This window comes from Macrotis lagotis, chromosome 1 (assembly GCF_037893015.1).
Source record: "Macrotis lagotis isolate mMagLag1 chromosome 1, bilby.v1.9.chrom.fasta, whole genome shotgun sequence".
Lineage (NCBI taxonomy): Eukaryota > Metazoa > Chordata > Mammalia > Peramelemorphia > Peramelidae > Macrotis > Macrotis lagotis.
Window position 1 is genome coordinate 908,971,911 of NC_133658.1, and position 24,834 is coordinate 908,996,744.

A 24,834-nucleotide genomic window follows, 5' to 3' on the forward strand; every position below is an offset into this window, starting at 1 on the left:
TTGGGGGACAGACTCACAAGCACAGGAAAGGCTTTTTGCAAAAGGCTGTATTTGAACTGAGTCTTGAAGGAAGCTAAGAGTCAGAGGTGAGGAGGAAGAGCATTCCTGGCAGGGGTCAGGTGGGGCAAAGACCCGGAGAGTGGAAAGGAGTGTGTGTGGAGCATCAGGTCGGGTAGTGGAAGTGGATCACAGAATGTGGGGAAGGTCAACCTGTCAAAAAACTGGAAAAGGCAGGAAAGGCCCGGTTCGTAAAGAATTATAAATGCCGGGTGGCTAGGTGGCACAGTGGATAAAGCACCGGCCCTGGAGTCAGGAGTACCTGGGTTCAAATCCAGTCTCAGACAATAATTACCTAGCTGTGTGGTCTTGGGCAAACCACTTAACCCCATTTGCCTTGCAAAAACCTAAAAAAAACCCCACTATAAATGCCGAAGTGAGGATTTTATAAAGAGGGCCCTGGAGTTCCTTGTGTGGAAGGTCCCGCAGTCAGACCTGGGCTTTAGGAGACTCACTTTGGTAGCTGAGGATGTATTGGAGGAGAATGTATTGCAGATGGGAGCAACTTCTGGTGTCAGAAGACCACTTAAGTAATTCAAGAATTGTGGGGTGGAGTGGGGGGCCATCCAGGCTGCTTAGGCAGGGGACAGAGTGTAGGAAGACCCTCATTCAAACACTACCTGAGTAGTAGCTGTATGTCACTGGCCAAGTCATTTCATGGCCATCTGACTCAGTTTCCTCATTTGTAAAAGAATAATAATAGCCCCCCCATGTTTGTTGTGAAGATCAAATGAGAACATTTATGAAGCACCTTGTAAATCTTAGTAAACAACTATCACATAAATCAAACTTGAACATTGACACGTTTTAGAGGACGAGTGTGGCTCAGAAGAAATATGAGGAGATAACTACCATCCCCTTTGGAGAATCCGGAGGTTCACAAACATGTTTTAGAACTTTTTCAGTGGGGCAGCTAGGTGGCAGTGGATAGAGCACCTGCCCTGGGGTCAGGAGTACCTGAGTTCAAATGTGACCTCAGACACTTAATTACCTAGCTGTGTGGCCTTGGGCAAGCCACTTAACTCCATTTGCCTTGCAAAAAACCTAAAAACAAACAAACAAAAAACTTTTTCAGTGTATTCAGTAGTGCTGATTATTTCCTCCCCCCACCCCCAGTACTATTTTCTATATAACATTGCTGTTTTTGAGGGGAAAGATGAGTATTAATGTTAAAAAAAAAGATCAATAAAACCTTTTTCAAATAGAAAAACTGTTTCCAGAGCCTGAACTAGGGTTGTGGTTGTGTAAGCTGAGACAAAGAGAAAACCTGAGATGTGATGAAGATCTGAACAAGATTTACAGGGTTAATGTTTATTCTTATGTTTACTCTTATAACATTCAATTTATATCAATGTATGTCATGGAAACAATGCAGAAACTGCCAGACAGCCTTCTGTGTGTGTGTGTGGGGGGGATTGTAGAATTCAGAGTCTTGCAAAAAATGATGGGTACATATTACTATTGTATGTAATTGGAAAATGAAATGTTAAAAAAAGAAAATTCACAGACTGGATATGTGAGGGGAGTGAAGGTGATGAGTTGAGAATAACAGGTTGTAGGAGGGAATGGGATGTAGGTGCCCTCCACTGTCACAGGAAAGTTGGGAAGAGAGAATGGTTTGGGGGAAGAATAACAGGTTGAGATGCCAAGGAACACCCGAAATTAGATATCCAGCATGCAGAAGGTATGGTGTGTGATTGCAGGTCTGCTGAGAGATTAGGACTAGATAACTAGAACTGGGAAATCCACTGAGATAATTGAACCCTCCAAAGGTGGTGAGATCACCCAGGAAGAAAGAATAGAAGGAAAAGAGAAGAGGATCCAGGACAAAGTCTTGGCTAGGGATGCACCAGGGAAGATTACCATTTAGGAGGATGAAAGAGTGTATGAATGGCATACTTTTAATTGGCAAAATAATTTTTTTCCTTCATTTCCTTAAGTATAGAAATGCATAAAACATCCAAGTCTGAATTTGTAGTGTTTGCTGATGTTCTCCCTAAAAATTTAACTATCAGCTCTTTCCAGTCTAAGCTGGTTCCAACATCCTCCTGGGGGATACTCATGCTTAGTGGGCCTCACCTAGAATGAGAATCAGCAAAGGAGTCTGAAATAGAGTAGTCAGAAAGACTGGAGAACCAGAGATTGGTGTCAGAAAAACTCAGAGAAGAAAGCTTATCTGGAAGGAGATCCATCAATAGGGTCAAAGGTGGCAGAGAGATCAAAAAGGATGACTGAGAAAAGGCCCATGGATTAAGTGATTGAGAGATCTGTTCTGAGATGTCAGAGCTGGATGGGGGGGATGGATAGTAGGGGAGGATAGTAGGGAACCCAGCTTTGAGAGCTGCTGTGGAAGCCAGTGGTTCTCTCTATGAGACCAACCCATAGTGTCAATAAATAACCCTTGAAATCCTTTCCCTTGGCCACCATCACAGGGAGACAGGGTTGTCTCTAAAGTGTATTGTTGAGATTTTTGGCTGATCAGGTAGGGCTGGGTAAACTGGAGAGGCCATAGTCCAAAAAAAAAGGCAACATTTCTAGAGAAAAGAGGGAGAGTCTTGGCCTTGCATAGAATGGCGTGGATTGGATCTTTCCCTGACTTATTATTCTTGTTCTGTCAATAATTTACTGGATGACCTTGGGAAAGTCAATTTCTCAGATTTCTCACTTGTATGATGAAGAGGTTGGGTCACTTGGTCTCAAATTGCCTCCCTGCTCTGACATCCTATGTTTTCTTTTGGTTCAAAAGGCCATCCTGCTCTACAATCTGTGTTCTTAAATCTCTTTCATTCATTTTATTTGTTTCTCCAGCCATTATCACAGATGTCTGACTCATAACAGGTGCTTAATAGATGCTTGTGGACTGATTTTTTTGTTTAAGAACTGGGTTTGGAGAGCGAAGACTTAATGAGGGATGGGAGCTGCCCCGTCTTTAGATACTTGAAGGGCTGTTGTCTGTGGTTCTGTCTGGTCTCCAGTCAGAACCAGAAGCTGAATGGGAAGAGTCACAGGGAAGCTTTGTGACCTAGGAGCTCACACAAAGAGCTGAATCTCATCATTCTAGACCATCCTGAACCCCCTATGGCGGACGTGTCAACTCAAGAATTTGGACTGCTCAGTCCTCATGGATCCCTACACAAGGAAGCACACTGAATTTAGAAAACCACAAATTATATTTTTATGTATTCTGTTAAGTCTTTCTCAGTTATGTTTTGATCTGATTCACTTGACACGATGCAGTCTGGAGGCCTTCATCTATTACCTCTGCTCTCCAGTTTTGATGTGAAGACCTCAAAGGAAGAATTCCCCCTCCCCCCAGATGCCACTTTGGGGCATCTCTCCTTGCTCTAACAGCAAGCCTATATTTGCTTGTAGTACCTGAAGCTGGTTACTTGGGACCAAGAAAAATAAAGGGGTGGCATGGGGTGGGGTGATCTTTCCTTGAGTTCTGATCTCAGTTCTGGCCTTAATCTACTGATGACCTCAGGAAAGTGCATTTTCCTCTGAGCTTTATAGATTATATAAGGTGATAGTGTTGAACTATGGTTTCTTTAATTTCTTCCTCTCCCTGCTTTTGCATCCTATTCTTTGTTCTCAGGGTCCTTCCTGTTTGGTATAGTTTTGTATGGGAACTGGGACTATTTTATCTTTGGGAAAAGTCTGGGGAGGGGGAGGCCCAGTATGATCTGTCTTTAAGTATTTGAATGGTAGACATGTTGAGAAGAGATTAGGCTGCCCTGGTTGACCCTTGGGAGCAGAGGAAGAAGCTGAGTGCAAAGAGAGGAGCTGTTTAGACTGTAAATCCCCTAGTTCACAGACCTCAGAACTGGAAGGGTCTTCAGAATCCTTTTGACATTTTTTTTTTTTAGATTTTTACAAGGCAAATGGGGTTAAGTGGCTTGCCCAAGGCCACACAGCTAGGGAACTATTGTCTGAGGTCACATTTGAACCCAGGTACTCCTGACTCCAAGGTCAGTGCTTTATCCACTACGCCACCTAGCCGCCCCCTTTTGACATTTCTTGACTTTTTTTTTTTTACATGTCACAGACCTATTTTTGGAGAAACTTATGGAGCCCTTAAAATAATGTTTGTGGCCAACATTTATAATGGCAGGGAATGCCAAATTTCAGCTCCAAGTTATGGAAGGAAAGATGTAGGTTTTTTCCCCCTCATTAAGTTCATGAACTTCCTGGAATCTGTCCTTGGATCTCAGATTAAATCTCCATTTAATGGAACCCTCTACATCCCAGCCAACATGTATTTCTCCCACCTTTGCTTGGGGGAAACCACCCCCCTGGTTCTCAAAGCAGGCCCTTCTACTTTGGGATGCTTCTGATGGTTTTCTTGACATCAGACTGAAATCGGTCTTTGACTTCTACCCACTGCTCCTTGTTGCCTCGAGGGCCAAGACAAAGGAGGAAGTGGCATAAGGTAGGGCAACCCTTCCCTCAGCTCTAACTCCTGTCTGTTATTAATTTACCAGGTGACATTAAGAACTTTACTTTCCCTCTCTGACCTTCATATCATACCTATAAAATGAAGATGTTGGCTTAGAGGGTTTTGGATATTTGTTTTTCTAAGGTCCCTCCCAGCATTCACTTTTATCCTTATCTTATTCATCATGACTTTCAGAGATAGGGCTGGGGAGAGAGGAAGGAGCTTTAGATATCACCTGGACCATAAGCTAGGCAAATAATGGTAGTGCCTTTGAGACTTACCCAATTCCCCCATTGATCTATTTTATTAACTCCTTTCTCAGGAACCTTGGTTGATTTAATGTTTGTCTCCATTTGGAAGTGAAACCAGATACAGGTACAGGTCTTACTTTTTTTTAAAGAGAGAATTTGACCTTTGACTAATGTGGCTGACCCCTGACCTTAGTGGTGGTCTGTAATATAGTAATGATATTATATAGCAATCACTCATGTTTGATACTTGAGGATTCTCCAAATCTCTTCCCTTTCTATAATTTCATATATTTAAAGGGACATTGGGGAACATCTATCCAATCCCTTACCTGAGGAACATTTGTGTGGCCTTGAACAAGTCACTCTCTCTAGATCTCATTTTCCTCACCTGTAAGTAGAGGGGAGTGCCTTCCCAAGCTAACATTGTACAATATCATTGTCCAGCCTGAGCTTGAAGCTCTCCACTGATGGCTAATTTACTAATCTTTCTAGTGTTATAGGATCATAGAGTAGAAGGAAGAGACCTTCTTGGTTATGGATTCTGGTTCCCTCATTTTACAGAGAAGGGAACTGAGGCCCAAAGGGATTTGCTCAAGGTTGCTCAGTGAGTCAGTGGCGGCTCGAAACCTAGGGATCCTTACTCAGTATCTGCCCCTACCCTTGGAAGACAAGGTCTTTGTTAGCATTGGGAAGGACGGAAGTATTTTAAAGAAAGGAACAACATCTCCCTGTTCCGTCATATTAACTTTTATTACAAAGTGGGGCGGGGGAGAGGGCAGGGGAGAAAGCTGGGTAGCTCTGGCCAGATTCCCCTCTGGGGGCTCAGACTGTCCCACTTCTCCTTTGCTGTCCCCTCTATAGGGTTCCCCAGGTTTCCATGTACCTGGTTGCTTATCAGTCCTGGCAGCTTCTCCCACTTCTGCCCCTTGATCCCTTTAGCTCTTTCACTGTCCAGCAGCTACTGAGGATAGGGACCTGTGTCCAGCTCTTTCACCTTGGGGAACCAGCTCTGTCAGCCTCATGTGTCTCTACCAGGGACCTAGGCATCCAGCCTCCTCCACTCCACAGACCCAGGTATCAGGGCCTCCAGGAAATAGAGATATGGCCCTTCCATCCCCTGCCTTCCGGAGATTCAGGAATCTGGCCCCCAGCTCCTCCCCCTCCCCAGAGTCTCTCCCCTTCCTTCTGCTTCTTAGGTGCTGGTGTGACTTGGAGAAGGCCTGTGGTCTATAGCTCCTGGGTTCTTGATTTCCCAGGCTTATAGCAGCTTTGAAATCCACCCCTTCCATTGCTTGGGTGAGCAGGGACACCCCTGGCCCAGCCAGGGACACTTCTAATAGCTGTTGTAGAGAGGGACTCCCCTGGACTTGGGTCCCTTCTTAATGCTTTTGTTGAAGTGAAAAGGGATGACTTCTGCCTCATCCCCTGGAGCCAAAGGAGCTAGTTCCCCCTTCATAGTCCCTGGGGGGAGAGAGAGAGAGAGAATATATTAGGCACTCATACTCAAGTACAGAAATCAGGAAAACCCCCTTTTTAGATAAAGACAAGAAAAACATCTCATCACACACAAAGAAAAACAGAAAAAGACATGATGAGAGACAAGTCAGAGCCAGAGCTCCACACAAAGGAGGGGTTCCTTGAATGGCCAGAGGCTGGGACAAGTCTCCCTCTCCCAGTCCCACCCAGAGGAGCCTTCACCTTCCCCATTCCCACTCCCACTCCCACCCCACTCCCCCTTGCCCAGAGCTGGCTAGGAGGAAGACAAAAGCCTTAGGAAAAGCAAGATATGAGTGATGGGGGAATGGGTCCTGCCTGGGTGATGCTGGGGCAGAAGCCATGCCCTCCCTGGTCCTAAGCTCCCACCAGACCCGTTTCACTGGCCTCTCTAATCCTTCAGGAACTGGATTGGAGGCTTCCTTCCTGTCCGAGCTGAGGACCATCTGACTGCCCCCCCCCACTCAGAATGGGGACATTGCAGGGCAGGAGTCTCCTTACCAACTATGTGGCCGCCCTGGGCTCTGGGCGCTGCCCAGGGTCTAAGGCCGCACTGAGGAGTTGGGTCAAGGTGTCAAGCTTCCCCCCTAGTATATCCATTCGCTTCTCCAGGTCTCTGTGGGAAGTGCTGAGGCCAGATTGCAAGTCACACAGGATCATGTGCATCTGTGGGGGGAGAAGTGGGCTTGTCAAGACTACAGAGGCAGGGCAGCTAGGTGGTGCAGTGGATAGAGCACCGGCCCTGGAGTCAGGAGGACCTGAGTTTAAATTTGGCCTCAGACACTTAATAATAATTCCCTAGCTGTGTGACTTCGGGCAAGTCACTTAAGCCCATTGCTTTGCAAAAAAAAAAACAAAAAACAAAAAAGAAAGTGCTCCTCGTTTCACTAGCCTCTCTATGCCATCCCTCTCCCCCTCATTCTTCTGTCCCTCCAGCCCTGCATCTCCATTCCCCTGTACTCCTGTCCCTTACTCCTTTGACCCCATATCCCTTAATCTCTCGGTCCTTTATTCCTCATAAAACGTCCATTATGTAATTCTATAATTACAACCATGTGTGATTATATATACTATAGTATTGCAGCCTAGTCTCTGGCCTTTGTCACCCGTCCCTCTGCCTTTGCTTCGTGTCCCTCTATCTCCTCATTCTTCTGCCTCCTGGTCTCTTCTTCCCCCGTGTCATTCCTTCCAACAAGCCTGCATGTCTCCATCCTCGGCCTCACCTTAGAGATGTCCACCATGGAGTTCACCTGTTCTTGGAGCTTCCGATGTTTTAAGCGGACCTGTCGAAATCTGCCCAGAGAGAAGCAAGGCAATTGGTTCTCATGGGACCTCCGTCCTCTCATACCCTGGCTTCTGACCTCTGTGGGTCATCACAGCCCTCGGTCCCTCCCCAGCCCCATCCTCCTCCCAGGAAGCTCATGCTACTCCCGTTCCCCCAGCCAGGCCTCACATGTGGATGGCAGCGAGCAGCTTCCGTTGGTGTCTCCGAGCGGCTCCAGCTTCCTTCCTCCTACTGTGTTTGTAGAACATCCAGGACTCCTGGAGCACCCGGGCTGCAGAATCCTTCATCTTTTGGAAAAGCACAGCTATAGTCAGTGTTGGGAGCCCAGATTCCTGGGTCCCTAAGGGCAGCAAGCTGGGAAGGGGTCAGGACATTTGGGGCCCCGAGAGGGACGCGTCAGGCCTGGAGGATCAAGACGTCTGGATCCCATCAGAGGTTTGGGAAAGCTGGACATCTGGGTCTGGAGAGGCAGGGGCTTGGGCGTGGAGGGGGCATCAATGTCCTCACCTCTTTGGCGTACTGAATGTCCATCATGAAATTATGGACATGTTTCTCTGCTTTGTTGAATTCCAACTTTCTGGCAACCACAGCCACGAGGAGAGCTGTGCAGCACACCCCCTGTGAGCAAGGGAAAGGCTCAAGAGTATGTTGGGTGTGTGTGGGGGGGGTAGTCTGTTTGGGTTTTTTGTTTGTTTTTTTAGGTTTTTGCAAGGCAAATAAGGTTAAGTGGCTTGCCCAAGGCCACACAGCTAGGTCATTATTAAGTGTCTGAGGTTGGATTTGAACTCGGATCCTCTCCTGACTCCAGGGCTGATGCTCCCAGATGTGCCACCTAGCTGCCCCCCCCTTCTTTAAGGTAATGGAACCTTGGACAAGGTGTCTGGATCTGTGGATTCTAGTCTCAGTTTATCGGTCATTTCCCTTTGGGGACCTCAGTTTCTCTATCTGTAAAATGGCAGATTGGGGACAGCGCCCCCCCAGCTGATAGTCTTTGCCCGCGGCCCTTCCCGGCTCCGACGTCTGCGAGCAGAGAGCCGGTCCCGCAGCGGAGTGGGTGCTGAGATGCGGCAGGGCCGGTGGTGTTCCCGGGGACTCACCATCACCCCTGTGCAGAGACAGACGATCTTGCCCCACACGGTGCCCGGAACCACGTCCCCGTAGCCGATGGTCAGGAAGGTGATGGGGATGAGCCACAGCGTGTCGGTCAGGTTCCCGGTGGCGTTGATGGTCTGCCTGGGGGGGGGGGGGGGAGGCTTGGAGCCCTTGTCCCGCGCCCATGAGGGGCCTCCCCTTGGCTCTTGCGGATGCTTCTGCTGAACCCCCACAGTCCCGTTCGGGCCCCCCTTCCCCCCAGCTAGTCCCCCTCTCAGGGTCTGCCGCAAGCTGTTGCCTAGGCTCCCCGCAGGCCGCCTGCCGTGCCCGGGGCTGGGGTCTCGCCTCCGGCTCCCTGGGGCCTCGCGGGGCTCCCGGCACGAGGGCGCCTCCTTTCCCCCGGGCCCCAAGCCTCCGCCATCTCCGCCCCCTTGGGACCAGGAGGCGGCCCTTCTTCTGTCCTGGGCCCTCCCCCCGCCTGCCCCCCGCAGCCCTGAGGGGTCTCTGTGTGGGGGAGGGGCGCAGGGCAGGTGACTGGGCCCAGGTGGCCCAGCGGGGCGGGGCCGGGCGGGCCGGGGCGGGAGGGGGCGGGGCCGGGGCCGGGGCCAGGCGGTCCGGGGAGGCGGGAGGGGGCGGGGCCGGGGCGGGAGGGGGCGGGGCCGGGGCCGGGGCCGGGGCCGGGGCCGGGGCCGGGGCCGGGGCCGGGGCCGGGGCCGGGGCCGGGGCCGGGGCCGGGGCCGGGGCCGGGGCCGGGGCCGGGGCCGGGGCCGGGGCCGGGGCGGCTCACCTCTCGGCCACGGAGAGCACCCAGGCCGTGGTGAGCCAGAGCCCCAGCGTGAGCGCCAGCAGCAGGCGGCCGGGGTGCGTGTTCATGTAGAGCTTGGCCACGAACCAGTGGCGGAAGCGCACGCGGTTGAGCGCGCCGATGCTGCGGTACGAGGCGTTGAGCAGCACGCCGCTGCGCAGCAGCACGGCGCGGGGCACCAGGTAGAGGCGCAGCAGCATGGCCAGCGACAGCAGCGCCTCGGCCTGGCCCAGGAAGGCCGGCCGCGCGCCCGCCGAGCAGCGCGCCGCGCCCCAGCCGCCCAGCGGCGGAGGGTGCGCGCCGCACACCAGCAGCTCCAGCGCCACCCGGCCCGCCTGGCGCCCCGTCAGCGCCACCCGCCAGTCGCGGAGCCCGTTGTCCGTCATGAAGAGCTGCGGGGGGGGGGGGGGGGGGGCGGGTTCAGGGCAGGGCCCCGCCCCGGCCCGCCCCTCCCGCCCCGGCCCGCCCCTCCCGCCCCCGCCCCGCCCGCCAGTCGCGGAGCCCGTTGTCTGTCATGAAGAGCTGCGGGGGGGGGGGGGCGGGTTCAGGGGAGGGCCCCGCCCCGGCCCGCCCCTCCCGCCCCCGCCCCGCCCACCCCGCCCGCCAGTCGCGGAGCCCGTTGTCTGTCATGAAGAGCTGCGGGGGGGGGGGGGGGGGGGTGGGGGGGTGGGAAGGGGAGACCCCCCCCCTTACTGAGATGGGAGCCCGGCCGCGAGGACCCGGCGGGAGGCCCGGGCCCGCTCTCCCCGTGGCCCACCTTCTCCTCTCCCTCCATTCATCTCCCTCTCCTCTCTCCTCCCTCCTTCCTCCAGTCTTCCCTCTTCTCTGCACCCACCTCCCTCCCACCTTTCTTCTCCACCTACAGCCTTTTCCTCCATCTCGTTCTCCTCCCTTCTCTCCCCTCCCCTGCCCTTCTCTCCCCTCCCCTGCCCTTCTCTCCCCTCCCCTGCCCTTCTCTCCCCTGCCCTTCTCTCCCCTGCCCTTCTCTCCTCTCCCCTGCCCTTCTCTCTCCCCTGCCCTTCTCTCCTCTCCCCTGCCCTTCTCTCCTCTCCCCTGCCCTTCTCTCTCTGCCCTTCTCTCCCCTGCCCTTCTCTCCCCTCCCCTGCCCTTCTCTCCCCTCCCCTGCCCTTCTCTCCCCTCCCCTGCCCTTCTCTCCCTCTCCCCTGCCCTTCTCTCCCCTCCCCTGCCCTTCTCTCCCCTGCCCTTCTCTCCCCTCCCCTGCCCTTCTCTCCCCTCCCCTGCCCTTCTCTCCCCTCCCCTGCCCTTCTCTCCCCTGCCCTTCTCTCCCCCTGCCCTTCTCTCCTCTCCCCTGCCCTTCTCTCCCCTGCCCTTCTCTCCTCTCCCCTGCCCTTCTCTCCCTCTCCCCTGCCCTTCTCTCCTCTCCCCTGCCCTTCTCTCCTCTCCCCTGCCCTTCTCTCCCCTGCCCTTCTCTCCTCTCCCCTGCCCTTCTCTCCTCTCCCCTGCCCTTCTCTCCTCTCCCCTGCCCTTCTCTCCCCTGCCCTGCCCTTCTCTCCCCTGCCCTTCTCTCCCCTCCCCTGCCCTTCTCTCCCCTCCCCTGCCCTTCTCTCCCCTGCCCTTCTCTCCCCTGCCCTTCTCTCCTCTCCCCTGCCCTTCTCTCCCCTGCCCTTCTCTCCTCTCCCCTGCCCTTCTCTCCCCTGCCCTTCTCTCCTCTCCCCTGCCCTTCTCTCCCCTGCCCTTCTCTCCCCTCCCCTGCCCTTCTCTCCCCTCCCCTGCCCTTCTCTCCCCTGCCCTTCTCTCCCCTGCCCTTCTCTCCTCTCCCCTCCCCTGCCCTTCTCTCCCCTCCCCTGCCCTTCTCTCCCCTGCCCTTCTCTCCCCTCCCCTGCCCTTCTCTCCCCTCCCCTGCCCTTCTCTCCCCTTCCCTGCCCTTCTCTCCCCTCCCCTGCCCTTCTCTCCCCTGCCCTTCTCTCCCCTGCCCTTCTCTCCCCTCCCCTGCCCTTCTCTCCCCTCCCCTGCCCTTCTCTCCCCTCCCCTGCCCTTCTCTCCCCTCCCCTGCCCTTCTCTCCCCTCCCCTGCCCTTCTCTCCCCTCCCCTGCCCTTCTCTCCTCTCCCCTGCCCTTCTCTCCCCTCTGCCCTTCTCTCCCCTCCCCTGCCCTTCTCTCCCCTCCCCTGCCCTTCTCTCCCCTCCCCTGCCCTCTCCCCTCTGCCCTTCTCTCCTCTCCCCTGCCCTTCTCTCCCCTCCCCTGCCCTTCTCTCCTCTCCCCTGCCCTTCTCTCCCCTCCCCTGCCCTTCTCTCCTCTCCCCTGCCCTTCTCTCCCCTCCCCTGCCCTTCTCTCCTCTCCCCTGCCCTTCTCTCCCCTCCCCTGCCCTTCTCTCCTCTCCCCTGCCCTTCTCTCCCCTCCCCTGCCCTTCTCTCCCCTCGCCTGCTTCCTTCTCCCCCTTCTCCTCTGTCATCTCTCTACCCTTGGAAAGACCTGTCTGGCTGTGGTACAGGATGGAGGGTGCATGGAGGGGGGAGATGGTAGAGAGACTGGAGAACAGAATGCCTGGGGGCCCCGGGGGCAAGGAAGTCTCTGTCAGGGCGTGGATCCTTCCTTGCCACCCTTGCCATTAGTCACTGGTCTGGGCAGGCAGGGAAACCCCTCAGAGGAGGAGGAAGAAGAGGATGGAAAGTCTGAGGTGGCCGAGGCAGGGTTGGGAGGGGCTGAGAGGAGCAGGGAGAAGGGCCGTGGATGCATCAGGCTTACCTACCTGAATCTCCTTAGCATGGAAGGCCAAGATGAGCCCCAGGAGGAGAAGGGTGGAGATGCTGATCCCACATTTCACCAGGAAGAGATAGGGAGCCCACTATGGGGAGATGGGCAAAGTCAATGACAGATCTCAGGGCCTGCCGCAATCCCGAAGGAGTAGGGACTTCCTACTTTTCTTCCCACTCCCCACTCCCGATTTTAGGGACCCTTAGAAACAACTGTCTGGTTATCACAGATGCTGCCTCCCTCCTATTAGGGGCCTGGATTCAAATTGTATACCTCCCATGTATCCTGATGAATCTTTCCTCCTCTCCCCTTAGGAGACTTTCTTGTGTGTGTGTGTTCTCTAGGGTCTTTAGAACAACCCTCTACCCTCCCCTTCCAATTACATGTCCCTGACTCTTTTTCTCTACCTTTCCCCCTCTTCCCAATCCTTCTTCCTCCTGCCTCCTGGGGAACTGTCTCAAGTTCGAGGGTCCCAAGAAACCAGCATTTAGAACCCAGAGAAACCTCACTCGGGGGCTCTGGAGTAGGACTTGGGAGTATTAAGGCTGTATCCCTGACCCCTCTTCTCCAATCCCTTTCTCTTTATAACCACAATCATTCTGCTCCCCCTAAAGAATTGCCTCAGTTCCTTAACCTAGGGGAATATACTATCCTTTGCCTAGAGAACTGTCCCCTTACCCCTAGGACTCTAGAAACCACCATTCATAGTCTGGTAATCCCCCCCACACACACACTCCATTCAGAATCCAGGACCCCACTCTTTATCCTAGGAGCCTGTAAAACCACCATGCAAAATCCAGAATCCCCCCTTCTTTCGGGGTCCCTGGAAACCATTATTTAAGTCACCAAAACAGTTATGGAACATTTAATTTGTACTCAATAGAACAAAACTCCTTCCCTTCTCCACCCCCTCCCCACCCTCAACTCAGAATCTTAGCTCTGGAAGCAGCCTTAGAGAAGCTTCATCTGAGGACTATTTTAGGAATAAAGAAATTCAGGCTAGAGATGAGGAAAACTGAGGCCAGACATGAGGAAGTGATTTTATCAAGGTCACATGTGCAGCAAACCCAGACAAACCTCTGAGTCTGAGCCTGAAACACTTTGCTCTGCTTTGCTCCAGAAACCATCTTTACTGGAGACATAGTCTGCCCTCTGTGGATTAGGGTGCCCTTAGGTCCATACTTCATCCCCTTTCTTTCCCCCCCATTTCCCAATTCATCCTTCCTTGTCTCAAGCTTCTCCCTCCCCCCACTCTGGGGCCCATCCCACCAGCCTGGCTTAAGGCCCGGATTGGGCTCAGGGGCCGGAAGCCTGAGTCCTCCAGTAACCACAACTGAGTGTATATTTTCTCTCTTTGGCAACACATCGGAAAAATTCTCCAAGGAGAGGGCTGGAGAGATTGGGAGGTTCAGGTCCCTGTGGGGGATGGGAAGGTTAGGACTTCTAGGTCCTCCTAGGGTAGGGGGCAAAGTGTTGAGACAATCAGGATACCTGGATTACTTCAGGGAAGGGGCTGGGGGAAACAAGACTCCTGCTATGCAAAGAGAGCAGCACCTGTTCCTTCTCAAGCTGCCCAACCCTGGTCCCTGCCTTGATTGGTGACCTTTGCCAGTTTCCTGTCTCAGTCTTCCTCAAGGGAACAATGGGGCTGTTGTGCCCCCCAATACCCCTCCCCTCTCCAGGAACAGCCTGCTCCCTCCTTCCGTGTTATCGAGGCTGCCTTCTGTCTGTCTCCTCCATCTCTCATCCAATACAATCCCACAGACTTTCTACCTCCTTCACCCTCCGGAGCCTGTGTCTGTCATCCATGTCATCGTCTCTTGCCGTGTCTTTAGGCCTTTGTCTCGATGTCTCTGTGATTGCTTCCATCTCCACATATGTTTCCAACTCTCCATCTTTGCTCCTTGTCTGTTTCAATATAGATCTCTATGCCTAGTTTTCAGTATCTAGAAGACTGTTCCAGTCTCAATCTTTCTCTGGGTCTCTGATTATCCATGCCTATCTCTTTATTTCTGTCCCTGTCACTCTACGTCGATTCCATCTCTATTCACTGTTGTAGATTATCCCATTCTGTCTCTGTCTCAGCTTAGATCTGCCCATCTCAATCTATCTGGCTGTCTCCACAACCCTTCTCCATCTCTCTGACGATTTCAACTTTGGGCTCTCTCTTGTCTCTCTTCACCCCCTTGTCTTTTAGTGACTTGATGTTTCATTTGTTGTCTTTTCCTGTCTATATTTGTCCATCTGGCTGCTTCCAATCCCCCAATCTCTCTGTGTTTTAGACAACTTTATTTTAATCTCTGTCTCTTCCTTTCAAGTTTTCAGTCTTTCTGGCTGTCTTAATCCGTCTTTCTCTGTATTTCACCCTGTCTTCACCTGTTCATCTCCATTTGTTTACTTCTGTATCCATTCATGTCTATTTATCCTTTGGTATCTGTACATTCCCAGCCTTTCTATCTCTCTGCTTTTCTGTGTCTCTGCCTGGCTCTGTTGTGGGCTGTATCTGTTCATTTCTGTGTCTGTCCGCCCATCTCTCAGAATGGCTCGATTCTTGTATGTCTCCCTCTGCATCTCTATTTTCCCAACTCAGTTTCAGATTCTTCCCCTCTCTTTAATGTATTAATATTTGGGGCCCTCCCTGAAGAACAGGGCTAGAGTCTCTTAAGGGGGAAAAGTAGAGTGGGCTCAGGCAGACTATGCCAGAGTATCTAGAAGTGTGACCTCCAAGTTCCTCAAAGAGAAAGATCCTCTATAGACTTGATATTCCCATTTTACAGATGAAGAAACTGAGGCCCAGAATGAGAAATGCCTCCCTCAAGGTCACATGGAAAGTCAGGAGACAGTGCTGGAGAGGGATAAGGATAATGCCACAGACATGGAACCTTCTAGGGATTGAGGGGCTGAATCTCAACACTTTTTTGGGGGGAGTCCTGCCTCAGGGGGAGGCAATCTGGAGTGGGGGGGATATACCCTCCCAAACAGTGGGTGTGGGAGCCAGAGCGTGGGAGCGGTAGGTCGGCTCCAGGCCTTGCTTCCTGTTGGCACTGCTGGCAGGCCAGCCCCACCCCCTAGTGCCTGCCCAGCCCCCAGTCCACCCACCCTCTTGCCTGATGTTCTTATCAGCCTCTATGGCTGGAGAGAAGACTGGAGCTACTCAGTATTTTGGCTCTCCAGCCCAGCCACTCCATCTTTTGGGGAGGGGGAACATATCTCCCAACTCTCCCCCCCCCATCCAAGTCTTCCCCTATTCAGTCTCCTGATAGCTCTAACTCTCCCCAAATCAGTCTGCCACTCCCTCCTTGAGCTTTCTCTAACTCATCTCCACCCCCACACCACTGTCATGGGATTCTAGAACCTCAGAGACCAGCCATTCAGTCCAGCCCACACCTGACCAGTAATAACTAGCTAACTAAGTCCTGCGGCATGAGGGCTGCCTTCCAACGTAGTCTCTGTACATTATCTCATCTCGACCCTCATCCCTTCTCCAGCCTAGGCAGCATGTGGTCAGCCAGTTTGAAGCTCTCCAAAGAAGGGAACTCATCACCACCTCAGACAACCCATCCTACTCTTCCGCACCTCTAATCATTTCCTGATGTGAATCTTAAATCTCTCTCTCTAGAACCCCTTTCCTCCCTAGTGTCCCCTCCCATCTCATTGCTCTAGCTTTGCCCCTTGGCATCAAGCACAACAGCGTTCAGCCCTCTTATCTCTAGCTTGAAGGCCGTGATCATCATGCCCTTTGTTTTTCTGTTCTCCACTTTCCTTGACTGATCTTCCCCTGGTATCAGCCTTCTATATTTTGTTGTCCTGGTCACTCTTCTCTCTGCTTTCTCAGTGTCTCTCAGAAGCAACCCCAACCTTCTGGATGAGTTCTGACCTGACCAGGCAAAGGCAGGAATGCCCCTCTTGTTCATTCTGAACAGAGCTTCTGCATTAGCTCTGGGGTGCTACATCACATGGTTGATTCACGTTAAGCTTGCAGTCCACCAAGACCCGGCAGATCCTTTTCACTCCAAATTACAGTCCAACTATACACCTTAAGCCTAAATTCTGAATCCCCAATGAACTTTCACTGGATTACTTTTGGACTTCAGGTCTAGCCTGTTGAGATCTTTAAAGATCCTGACTTTCTCATCCAATGTATTGGCTATCTCTTCTGATGTCGTGCCATTCACCCATTTGATGAAGTTGCCATCTAGGCTTCCATCCAAGTCAGTGATGAAATAGAACAAGGCCAAGGACAGAACTCTAGGCCTCCAGTATGGACCTTCGTCCTGGTTGACATCGATCCATTAATTTGGAACTGATCGTTGAACCAATGTTAAGTTTCCCCAAACGTTCTGTTGTTCCCACATGTCACTAGCCAAGTCACAAAAATAACAAGACTCCTAAAACCCAGGATCCCGGTGTTGTCCCCAGTTTGGTTCTACTTCCACCACGCTCCTCAAACCCAATGCTTGCTAGGCTCCTTTCAGTTCTTTCTTTCGACTAACCCGGGACTCTCTCGAATTCCTTTCTGCAGTGTGATGCCCTCCTCCCTTTCCCCTACTTCCTCAGTATCCCCACCTCCTATTTGCTTCACAACATTTATCGGTTCATCCTCTGACCAGTCCCTCCCTCTACTTTGATTCTTGCCCTAGACACATGGAATGTACCTGAGACTTGCAGGGACCTGTCCCAGCTTCACCTGCCCAGGACGACAGGGTCCCCATCCCGCCACTCCCCACCCCTGGGCAGTCCACCCCTCAATTCTCAACTGTCAGGGGCCCATATATCTTGATCCTTTAGCCGCACCCTACGCCTGACCCCGGCAGCTCGGCCCTTCAACCGCACACCCTTCAGGGACCAGACATTTTTATCTCTGGTCTTTCCCCTTTAGGGCACCAGGGCTTCAGGAGGCCTCACTTCCTAACCTCCAGGGCCACGGCCATCCTGATTCTCACTGGGACTCAGGTCCCAGAGCTTCCAGAATGCCCCAAGAAGGGAGAGTGGCTGAGGCAGTTGGGAGCCGTTAGTGCCAGCCTGGGCAGCTCCGTCTGGGCTCCCTGGAGGGAGGTTCCCCTGTTCTCTCTCCTATCATCCTAGCCAGCCGGTCCCGCCCCACTGTTAGACCGTTAGATAAGGAACTCAGACAGTCCCAAACCAGTTACTCCTCTTTGGCATCTCCAGAAACCATGGCCAGGAGGGATCGCTGGCCCACCGCTCTTGCCAGCCCAAGGCTTAGGATTCCCTGGCGGACGACTGTCCTTGCTCAGGGACCCAAGGGTCCTAATCTCCCGCCCGAACGGGAGCCCCGAGGAGCCCAGAACTTCCTCCTGGAGCGCGGGCTGCCTGGCTCACTCTGCCGGCTCCGGGACCCAAGCATTCCGAGCCCCAGCCCCTGCCCCAGGCTCTGGCCCCCGTTCACCTGGCATTGCCCAAACCACAGCATCTCGGCGTGGAGCACCATCATCCCGATTCCCGCTCCGGCCATCGCCAGCGCCCAGCCCGCCAGGCTCTTCTCCTCCTCCAGCAGCCGCTTCCGTCGCCTCAGGGCGCCTAGCCCTGGCACCAGGTCCATGGGTCTGGGGGCCTTAGGGCCGGGGGGACCGCGCGCCCAGGGTCCTGCGCTGCCCCCACCCAGCGCGCAGAGCGTCGCCAGGGCTGGCTCGGAAGCTAGCGGGGAGCCAGAGGGGAGCCACAGAGTCCGGGATGGAGCCAGAGAACCCGAGGCGCAGCCAAGGAGCGGGGTGGTGGTGGGGTTGGCGGGGGGATCAGAAGCACCAGGGCCCCGGAAAGAGTGTGAGAAAGTTTAGAGAGCCCCGATAGGGCTCAGACCCGGCTCCGAGCGAGCCCAGCAAGAATCCAGAGAGAGCGCAGGCGGGGACCGCTCCGAGTGGGTCAGAGGGAGTCAAGACATAGCTCCGAGAGGAATCGGAGAGAGAGAGAGAGCAGAGAACCAAGGGGGGCGCCGGACAGATGGGGGGCTGGTCGGAAAGGAGCTGCAAACGAGCACCGTCCCGGTGCCCGGGGTCAGGGCAGTCTCTGTACTCTGTACCAGCCAGAGGCTGAGACCCAGAGGGCAGGGAGGCTGGGAGGCAGGGAGGGAGGGGCCTGACCTAACCAGAGCCGGTGGTTGCCAGAGAGGGAGGGGACGAGGAGGGGCTGAGGCGCCTCCAGACACCCTCCCTCCCTCCCAGCTCTCTCCCCTGACCAGGGAAGTGCCAGGGGGTGGTGGAGGCAGAGAGGAGGAAGAGATCTTAGCCTCTTTTCCACATCACACAGCCCCACACACATTCTGAGTCAACTGGAGGGCAGAACCATAGAAAGTCAGAACTGGGGGGGGGGAACTCCCCCCAAATAGATTGTCAGAACAATTAGTCAATCTACAAGAGTTTATTAAGCACCTACCATGTACTGCTGGGGACTGGGGGACTGCTGGGCCTTGGGGATGTGAAAGAATGAAAAAGTCTCTATTTGAAAGGATTGCTGGGAGACCAAGGACAAAGAAACCCCCAAATGGGTGATCCTGTCAGATCTGAAAGAATCTTAGAACACAGAATGTCAACCTGGGAGAAGAATCTTAGAACATAGAATGTCCAGCAATGGAGAATGCCAACTGTATTCAGATAAAGAACTGTGGAGTTTGAACAAAGTCCAAGGACTGTTTCCTTTAATTTAGGGGAAAAAACTGGTATCTTATTGTCTGATCTTGCTCTCTCTTATACTTTGTTTCTTCTTTAAAGATATGATTTCTCTCTCATCACATTCAATTTGGATCAGTGTATACCATGGAAACAATGTAAAGACTGGCAAATTGCCTTCTGTGGGGGGTGGGGTGGGGGAGGGAAGGAAGATTAGGGGGAAAAATTGTAAAACTCAAAATAAAATCTTTAGTTAAAAGAAAGGAACATAGAATGTCAGCCTTGGAGAAGAATCTTCGAACATACAATGTCAGAATTGGGAGAGAATCTCAGGATATGGGGTGTCAGAGCTGGAAGAGCATTTTATAACTTAGAATGTCAGACTTAGAGAGAATCTTAACATATAGAATGTCAGAGTTGGAAGGGAAATTAGAACATAGAATATCACCCTAGACTCTGGAATCTTTTAAGCTAAGAGGCCTTTAAAACACAGAATTTCAGAGGGAGGAGTAACCAAAGAATACAGAATGGCAGAGATAGAGAGGTTCTTATATCACAGAATGTCAACTCCTCTTTCTAGCAACCTGAAGGGTTCCCTGCTTATCTCTTCAGTCATCTTACATATTATTCTCCTCCATCCACACATCCACATTCTATAGTCCAGATACAATGACTGACTACCGTTTCTCACACATGATTTTCCATTTCCTCTCTGTGCCTTTGCATTGTAGTCTCCCCCTCCCCCCATATCTAGAACACTCCCCTTCCTTCATCTCACCTCATAGAATGTTTACTTCTTTATAGGCTTAAGCTCCATCATCAACTTTTGCATGAAGGCTCTCCTTATCCTTCTAACTGCTGTGTCCTTACTTTTCCTTTCTATTTCTCTCCTTCCTTTAAAGAGCCTGTCTGTCTGTCTGTCTGTCTGTCTCTCTTTGTGTGTGTATATATATATACGTATATATATATATACTATATATATCTGTATCTATCTATCTATCTATCTATCTATCTATCTATCTATCTATCTATCTTTTTCTGTTTAAACTTAGGCATGCAATTTTTTAGCTTGTTTGAATGTAAGCTTCCTGAGAGTTTACAGGAAATGGTTCATTTTTACCCTTTTGTTCCTTATTATCTAGCATGGAGCCTGGCAAACAGCAAGTCTTTAATAAATGCTTGTTGGTTGATTGAGTATGTCTAGGAGTATTTCTAGATTGCAGAAGCTTAGAACTGAGAGGAATCTTAGAACTAGAGCTGTAACTCTGCACAAGGTGATCAGGGTCTTGACTCAGCAGCCAACAGTAAGGGAGGGGGTGTCAAACTCCTTCCAAAAACACAGAATTTCAGTGGAGGACTGCAGAGGAAGCGCAGGCACTCTGGGGAAAGGAAGTTTGACCAAAAGCTTGCTCCACCCTCCACCAAAACGACTGTACTCAGCCAGGATGGATTGACTCAGAAAGACTCATCCTTTTTGAAATGCTACTGTCTTTGAAATCAGGAAGATTTGAATTTGAATCCTGCTTTGGACATTTGTTGGCTGTGTGACATTGGGCAGTGTTACTTCTCTGTGCCTTAGTTTCTTTATCTGTAAAATGGGGCAGTTGGACTGGTATCTTATTGTCTGATCTTGCTCTCTCTTATACTTTGTTTCTTCTTTAAAGATATGATTTCTCTCTCATCACATTCAATTTGGATCAATGTGTACCATGGAAACAATGTAAAGACTGGCAAATTGCCAGAACCTCATTGAGGTTCATTTCTGTTCATTTAAAATCCCTGTTCCAATTTAAGCTATCTAAGCTTCATTTTCCTCATTTTTTTTTTTTTTTGGCAAGGCAATGGGTTTAAGCCACTTGCTCCAGGTCACACCGCTAGGCAATTATTATGTGTATGAGGCTGCATTTGAACTCAGGTCCTCCTGACTCCAGGGCCAGTGCTCTACTGAACCACCTAGCTGCCCCCATTTTCCTTATCTTTAAATTGAGTGGGATTAGAGATGTGATTTCTAGGGATCCCTTAAATTCCAAGTTTATAAAATTAATTTATATTCATATATTTTATATTAATTTATATAAAATTTAATTATGAAATAACAGCTAGAATTTATGGAGTAATTTAAGGGTCTCAAAACACTTAACATATGTTATTTCACTTGATCCTTACAACTCTTTGAGTGAGTTTATTATTAGACTCACTTTACATATGAGGAAAACGAGGCAAAAAAGGTTAAGTGACTTACCCAGGATCAGTGGAGCCAGTAAGTGTTTAGAGTTAGATTTGAAGTCCAGAAATCAATTCCTATGATTTCATAACACTGATATACTTGTGTAGTAATAATATTCTCATTTTACAAATGAAGAAACTGAAGAGTATTACATATGCAATTGATAGAATGTAAGCTCTAAGTGCATGGGTGTTTTCATTCTTTATCTTTGTATTCCCCCTCCTAACACAGTGCCCAGAACAAGCATATAAATGTTTGTTGATTGACTTACTGACTTACCTGAACTTCTAGAGTAAGTTAGATAGAGAACTGAGACTAGAACCCAGGACCTCTGACTAGCTATTGAGGGCCCTTCCCATCATGCTACACACCCAGCAACACACAAATATGACCCATAACAGCCTACACAGAATGACACACCAGCCCCATATAGCCAGGCGCGGGGAACATGATACACATAGAGGGACACACCCAGCAACACACAAACATCATCCAGAACGACACAACACATACACACACACACACACACACACACACACACACACACACATAAATGCCCCTCCCCTTGCCCATCTCCCATCGGTTGGGAGAGATGCCCACACACGGGGCTGGATCTCAGGAGCCACATAGACATGTCTAGTCTCCTACATGTCCATGCACATGCATTCACATATATACTCACAAGAACAGGCACAGGAAGTCCTGCTCAAAGTCGCATAGAAATCTGTTTCTGGTTCTGTTTCTCTTCCTTTGACCCATTTTAATTTCTCCATGGAGAAAGCGCACACAGAACTTGGAGGTGAGAACAGCCTCGGAGAGACACAGAAGAAACTGCAGGGAAATAACTTCAGAGACCAGAGAGGGAGAGAGACAATGGGAAAACCAGACAGAGGAATAGTTTTAAAAAAAAAAGTAAAAACATACATAAAAAGAGAAAGAAGCGGAAGAGTACAAGAGAAGAAGCTGAGGCAGAAGTGATATCTTGTTCTAAGGTTCCTCCTAGCTCCAATATTCTCTATGCTGAGGTCAGTGCCAGATCTGACATTCTACATTCCCTACTCCTTTCCAACTCGGACATTCTTCTGGTCTAACTCCCTCCCTTCCCCCCCTCCTTTTTTAGCAGGTGAATTTTAATTCTACCTTAGCTTTATCTGAGTGATCCTGGGCAAGAAATTTCACTTAGCTTCCCTGGGCCTCAGTTTCTTCATCTGCAAAATGAAGGGGATTAAGCTTCAGGAATTCTGAGGTTCCACCCAGTTCTAAATCTCTGATTCTACAAGTATGTGACCCAAAGAGACATAGGATGGAGATCCTAAGAGAGTTTATAGACAGAGACATATGAGAGATAGTGAAGCCAGAGAGATAAGAAATACAGATAAGGAGCAGGAGACTTAGACTTAAGAGAGATCTAGAGATAAGTCTATAAAAATAATGACAGACCCAGAAGAGAAACAGGCAGTGGGAGCGCCCTGTGGGGCTCGGGAGTGACCCCCCTTTCCTCCAGGGGCAGGACTTGGGGGGGTGTGTGTGCAGTGACTCAGTCGGCCTCTTCCCGTGACTCAGTCAGGACCTCACCCCTCGAGGGGGGAGAGGAAAGGGGGGCTCTGCCTGCATTGGGGGATGGGCGGTGGGGTGGGCTGAGTCACAGCCCGCCACTCGGGCTCCGATGCAGAGAGAGGCCGGGCGGAGGGGGCCAGGACGGGGCCTCGAGGCTACTGAGCTGCGGGGCTAGCTAGGACAATCGAGGCTCCGACGAGGGTTGGGGGGGTGGGTGGGATGGGGAAGGAGGGCGACGAAGACGCCTGGGTCCCGGAGGAACCCCAGGGACTGCAGGACCCGGACGCCTCGGAGGCTCGGACCGGGATTTCCCGTTGGCCGGGGTCCAGCCTCCCTACCGCAGAAGCGGCCGTATCTCCGGGCCTGGCGGCCGCCCAGGGCTGGGGACAAAGGAGCGCTTGACAAGCAGGGGGTGCAGAAAGATCACGCGACGCCCGGGGCTCCGGGAGAGGGAGGGTAGGGGCCCCGGGACATCCGGAAAGCGGAGGGGGAGGGGGAGACGTGGCCTGCCCCCCACCTCCTCCTGGGGCCACCTCTTCTGGGGATCCTGGAGCCTCCAGGGCTGGGGGGAGCCGCCACCTGGTGACAGCGGAAGGGACTGCAGACGGACAGACAGCCGCCTCTGGGTCCGCTTCGGCAGCTCCGTGTGCTTTTTCTACCTCAGGGGGGTCTTCTTTCCTGTTGGGTCTCTGTTTCTGCGTCTCTCCGCGGGTCTCTGTCTGCCTCTCCGTGGTTCTACCTCTTTCTGTTGGTGTCGGAAGCTCTGTCCACCTCTGCTCTGTCAATTTGGGTCTTTCTCTGGGTCTCCACCACCCTACCTCTCTCTGGGTCTTTCTAGTAGTTTGGGGTGCGGGGGCAGGAGGGGTAGTTTTGTATATATCGACTATTCCAGTCTTGACTTCTGCTTTTCCTCATCCTCCCCCCAACGTGTGACTGTGCGTGTGTTTGTGTGTGTGTGTAGACGAGGGTTGACTTCCCTACCCATGCTAGTCTTTACTTCTGCTTTTCCTCATCCACCACCCGTGTGTGTGTGTGTGTGTGTGTGTGCGTGTGTGTGTGTGTGTGTGTGTGTGTAGACGAGGGGAGACCTCCCTACCCACTCCCTTCTTCAGACCCTACGTACCCTGTCACTGTCCCTGGTGCTGAGCCTATAGGAGGTGGAAGAAGAGCCCTGTCCCCGGTGCTGATCTAGAACCCGACTAGTTGCTGTTGAGTGAGTGGGAGGGTGGAATGTAGTCAAGAGCCAAAGTCTGACCTCATCCCTGGGTCCCCTGTTGGTCAAGGAGTACGAAATCAGAGTCTCTGGGGTGATCAGGTATTAGTTGGATGCCTAGCAACTTTGACTGGAGAACCAATGAGCCTGGGGATCCTAAGGGAGGTTCTGCTCCCTAGTTCATGTGTGACCTAAGGCAACTCTTGTCTCTCACTTGGCTTACAATTTCCATCTGTAAAATGAGAAGCTAGACTACTAAACAGAATGTTTCCCCTTCATTTTTGAAGGAGATCATTACGGAGGTATGATGATGTTTTTCCTTTCATTCTGGAAGAAAACGATGACATCAAAGAAGGTGATACCATGACAAGCACATGAACTGGATTTGAGTGAGGGGGTGCTATGTTAAGTCACCAGCCTCACTTTCTCCTCCAGAGCCATCCGGATCCATTGGTCAGATATGAATCAGGATGACTGGAGATGTCCTTGGATGCAAGGCAATCAGGGTTAAGCAATTTGCCCAAGGTTACACCGCTAGTAAGAATCAAGTGTCTGAGGCTGGATTCAAACTCCCACTCCCCTGACTCCAAAGTCAGTGCTCTATCCACTACACCACCTGGCTGGCCTCGGAGACTAGACTAGATTATCTCTAAAATTCCTTCCACTGACATTCTCTGTTCTAATGTCTGTCCCAGCTCATTCCTAAAGTCCCTCCTAGTTCTCTATTCCAGGCTCTTCCGGCCTCTCCAGCTCTGACATTCTATGTTCTTTGATTCACATTGGAGGTTCAGATCTTGTTTTGTCCCTCCACTTACCCTTGGCCCTCCACTTATCACGTGCTTCCCATTTACTCTAGGCTCCCCCTCCTTTTCCTGGTCCTATTCCCTCATGTCACATGCTCCTTGGGAAGAGCTGCACCCCATCACAATTATTGGTATCCCTAGGTCTTGGGGGGGGCACAGGTTTGGCAGGCTGCCCTGTCTCATAGGGTCAAGGTCAACAGAAGGACAACAGTACTTCAATCACAGAAAATCAGAGCTGCAAAGAATCTCATTTTACAGATGGAGAAAGCAAGGTGCAC

General features: G+C 51.7%; 1 protein-coding gene across 4 annotated transcripts; it reads right to left on the minus strand.

Moving 5' to 3' along the window:
• Positions 1-5,476: 5,476 nt before the first annotated feature.
• Positions 5,477-22,178, minus strand: KCNN4 (potassium calcium-activated channel subfamily N member 4). Of its 4 annotated transcripts, XM_074219447.1 has the most exons (10): positions 22,124-22,178; positions 21,666-21,828; positions 12,129-12,224; positions 9,402-9,811; positions 8,620-8,755; positions 8,030-8,140; positions 7,691-7,809; positions 7,461-7,530; positions 6,739-6,903; positions 5,477-6,204 (listed from the first exon to the last, which is right to left on the minus strand). In XM_074219447.1, exons 4-9 carry the CDS (start codon positions 9,803-9,805, stop codon positions 6,742-6,744), a joined length of 1,002 nt encoding a protein of 333 aa, XP_074075548.1. In that variant the 5' UTR covers positions 9,806-9,811; positions 12,129-12,224; positions 21,666-21,828; positions 22,124-22,178; the 3' UTR covers positions 5,477-6,204; positions 6,739-6,741. The 4 variants fall into 4 exon arrangements, with proteins under 4 accessions (XP_074075548.1, XP_074075547.1, XP_074075545.1 ...); XM_074219446.1 differs by lacking the exon at positions 22,124-22,178 and having other exon boundaries at positions 21,666-22,005; XM_074219444.1 differs by lacking the exons at positions 21,666-21,828; positions 22,124-22,178 and adding an exon at positions 17,541-18,225.
• Positions 22,179-24,834: the final 2,656 nt, after the last annotated feature.

Coding starts and splice junctions, on each gene's coding strand:
- KCNN4 (XM_074219444.1), bottom strand. CDS start 17,693: ATGGACCTGGTGCCAGGGCTAGGCGCCCTGAGGCGACGGAAGCGGCTG. Junction 8,141..8,619: donor GTCTCTGCACAGGGGTGATG/GTGAGTCCCCGG, acceptor CCTTGCTCACAG/GGGGTGTGCTGCACAGCTCT. Junction 6,904..7,460: donor CCATGGTGGACATCTCTAAG/GTGAGGCCGAGG, acceptor CTCCCCCCACAG/ATGCACATGATCCTGTGTGA.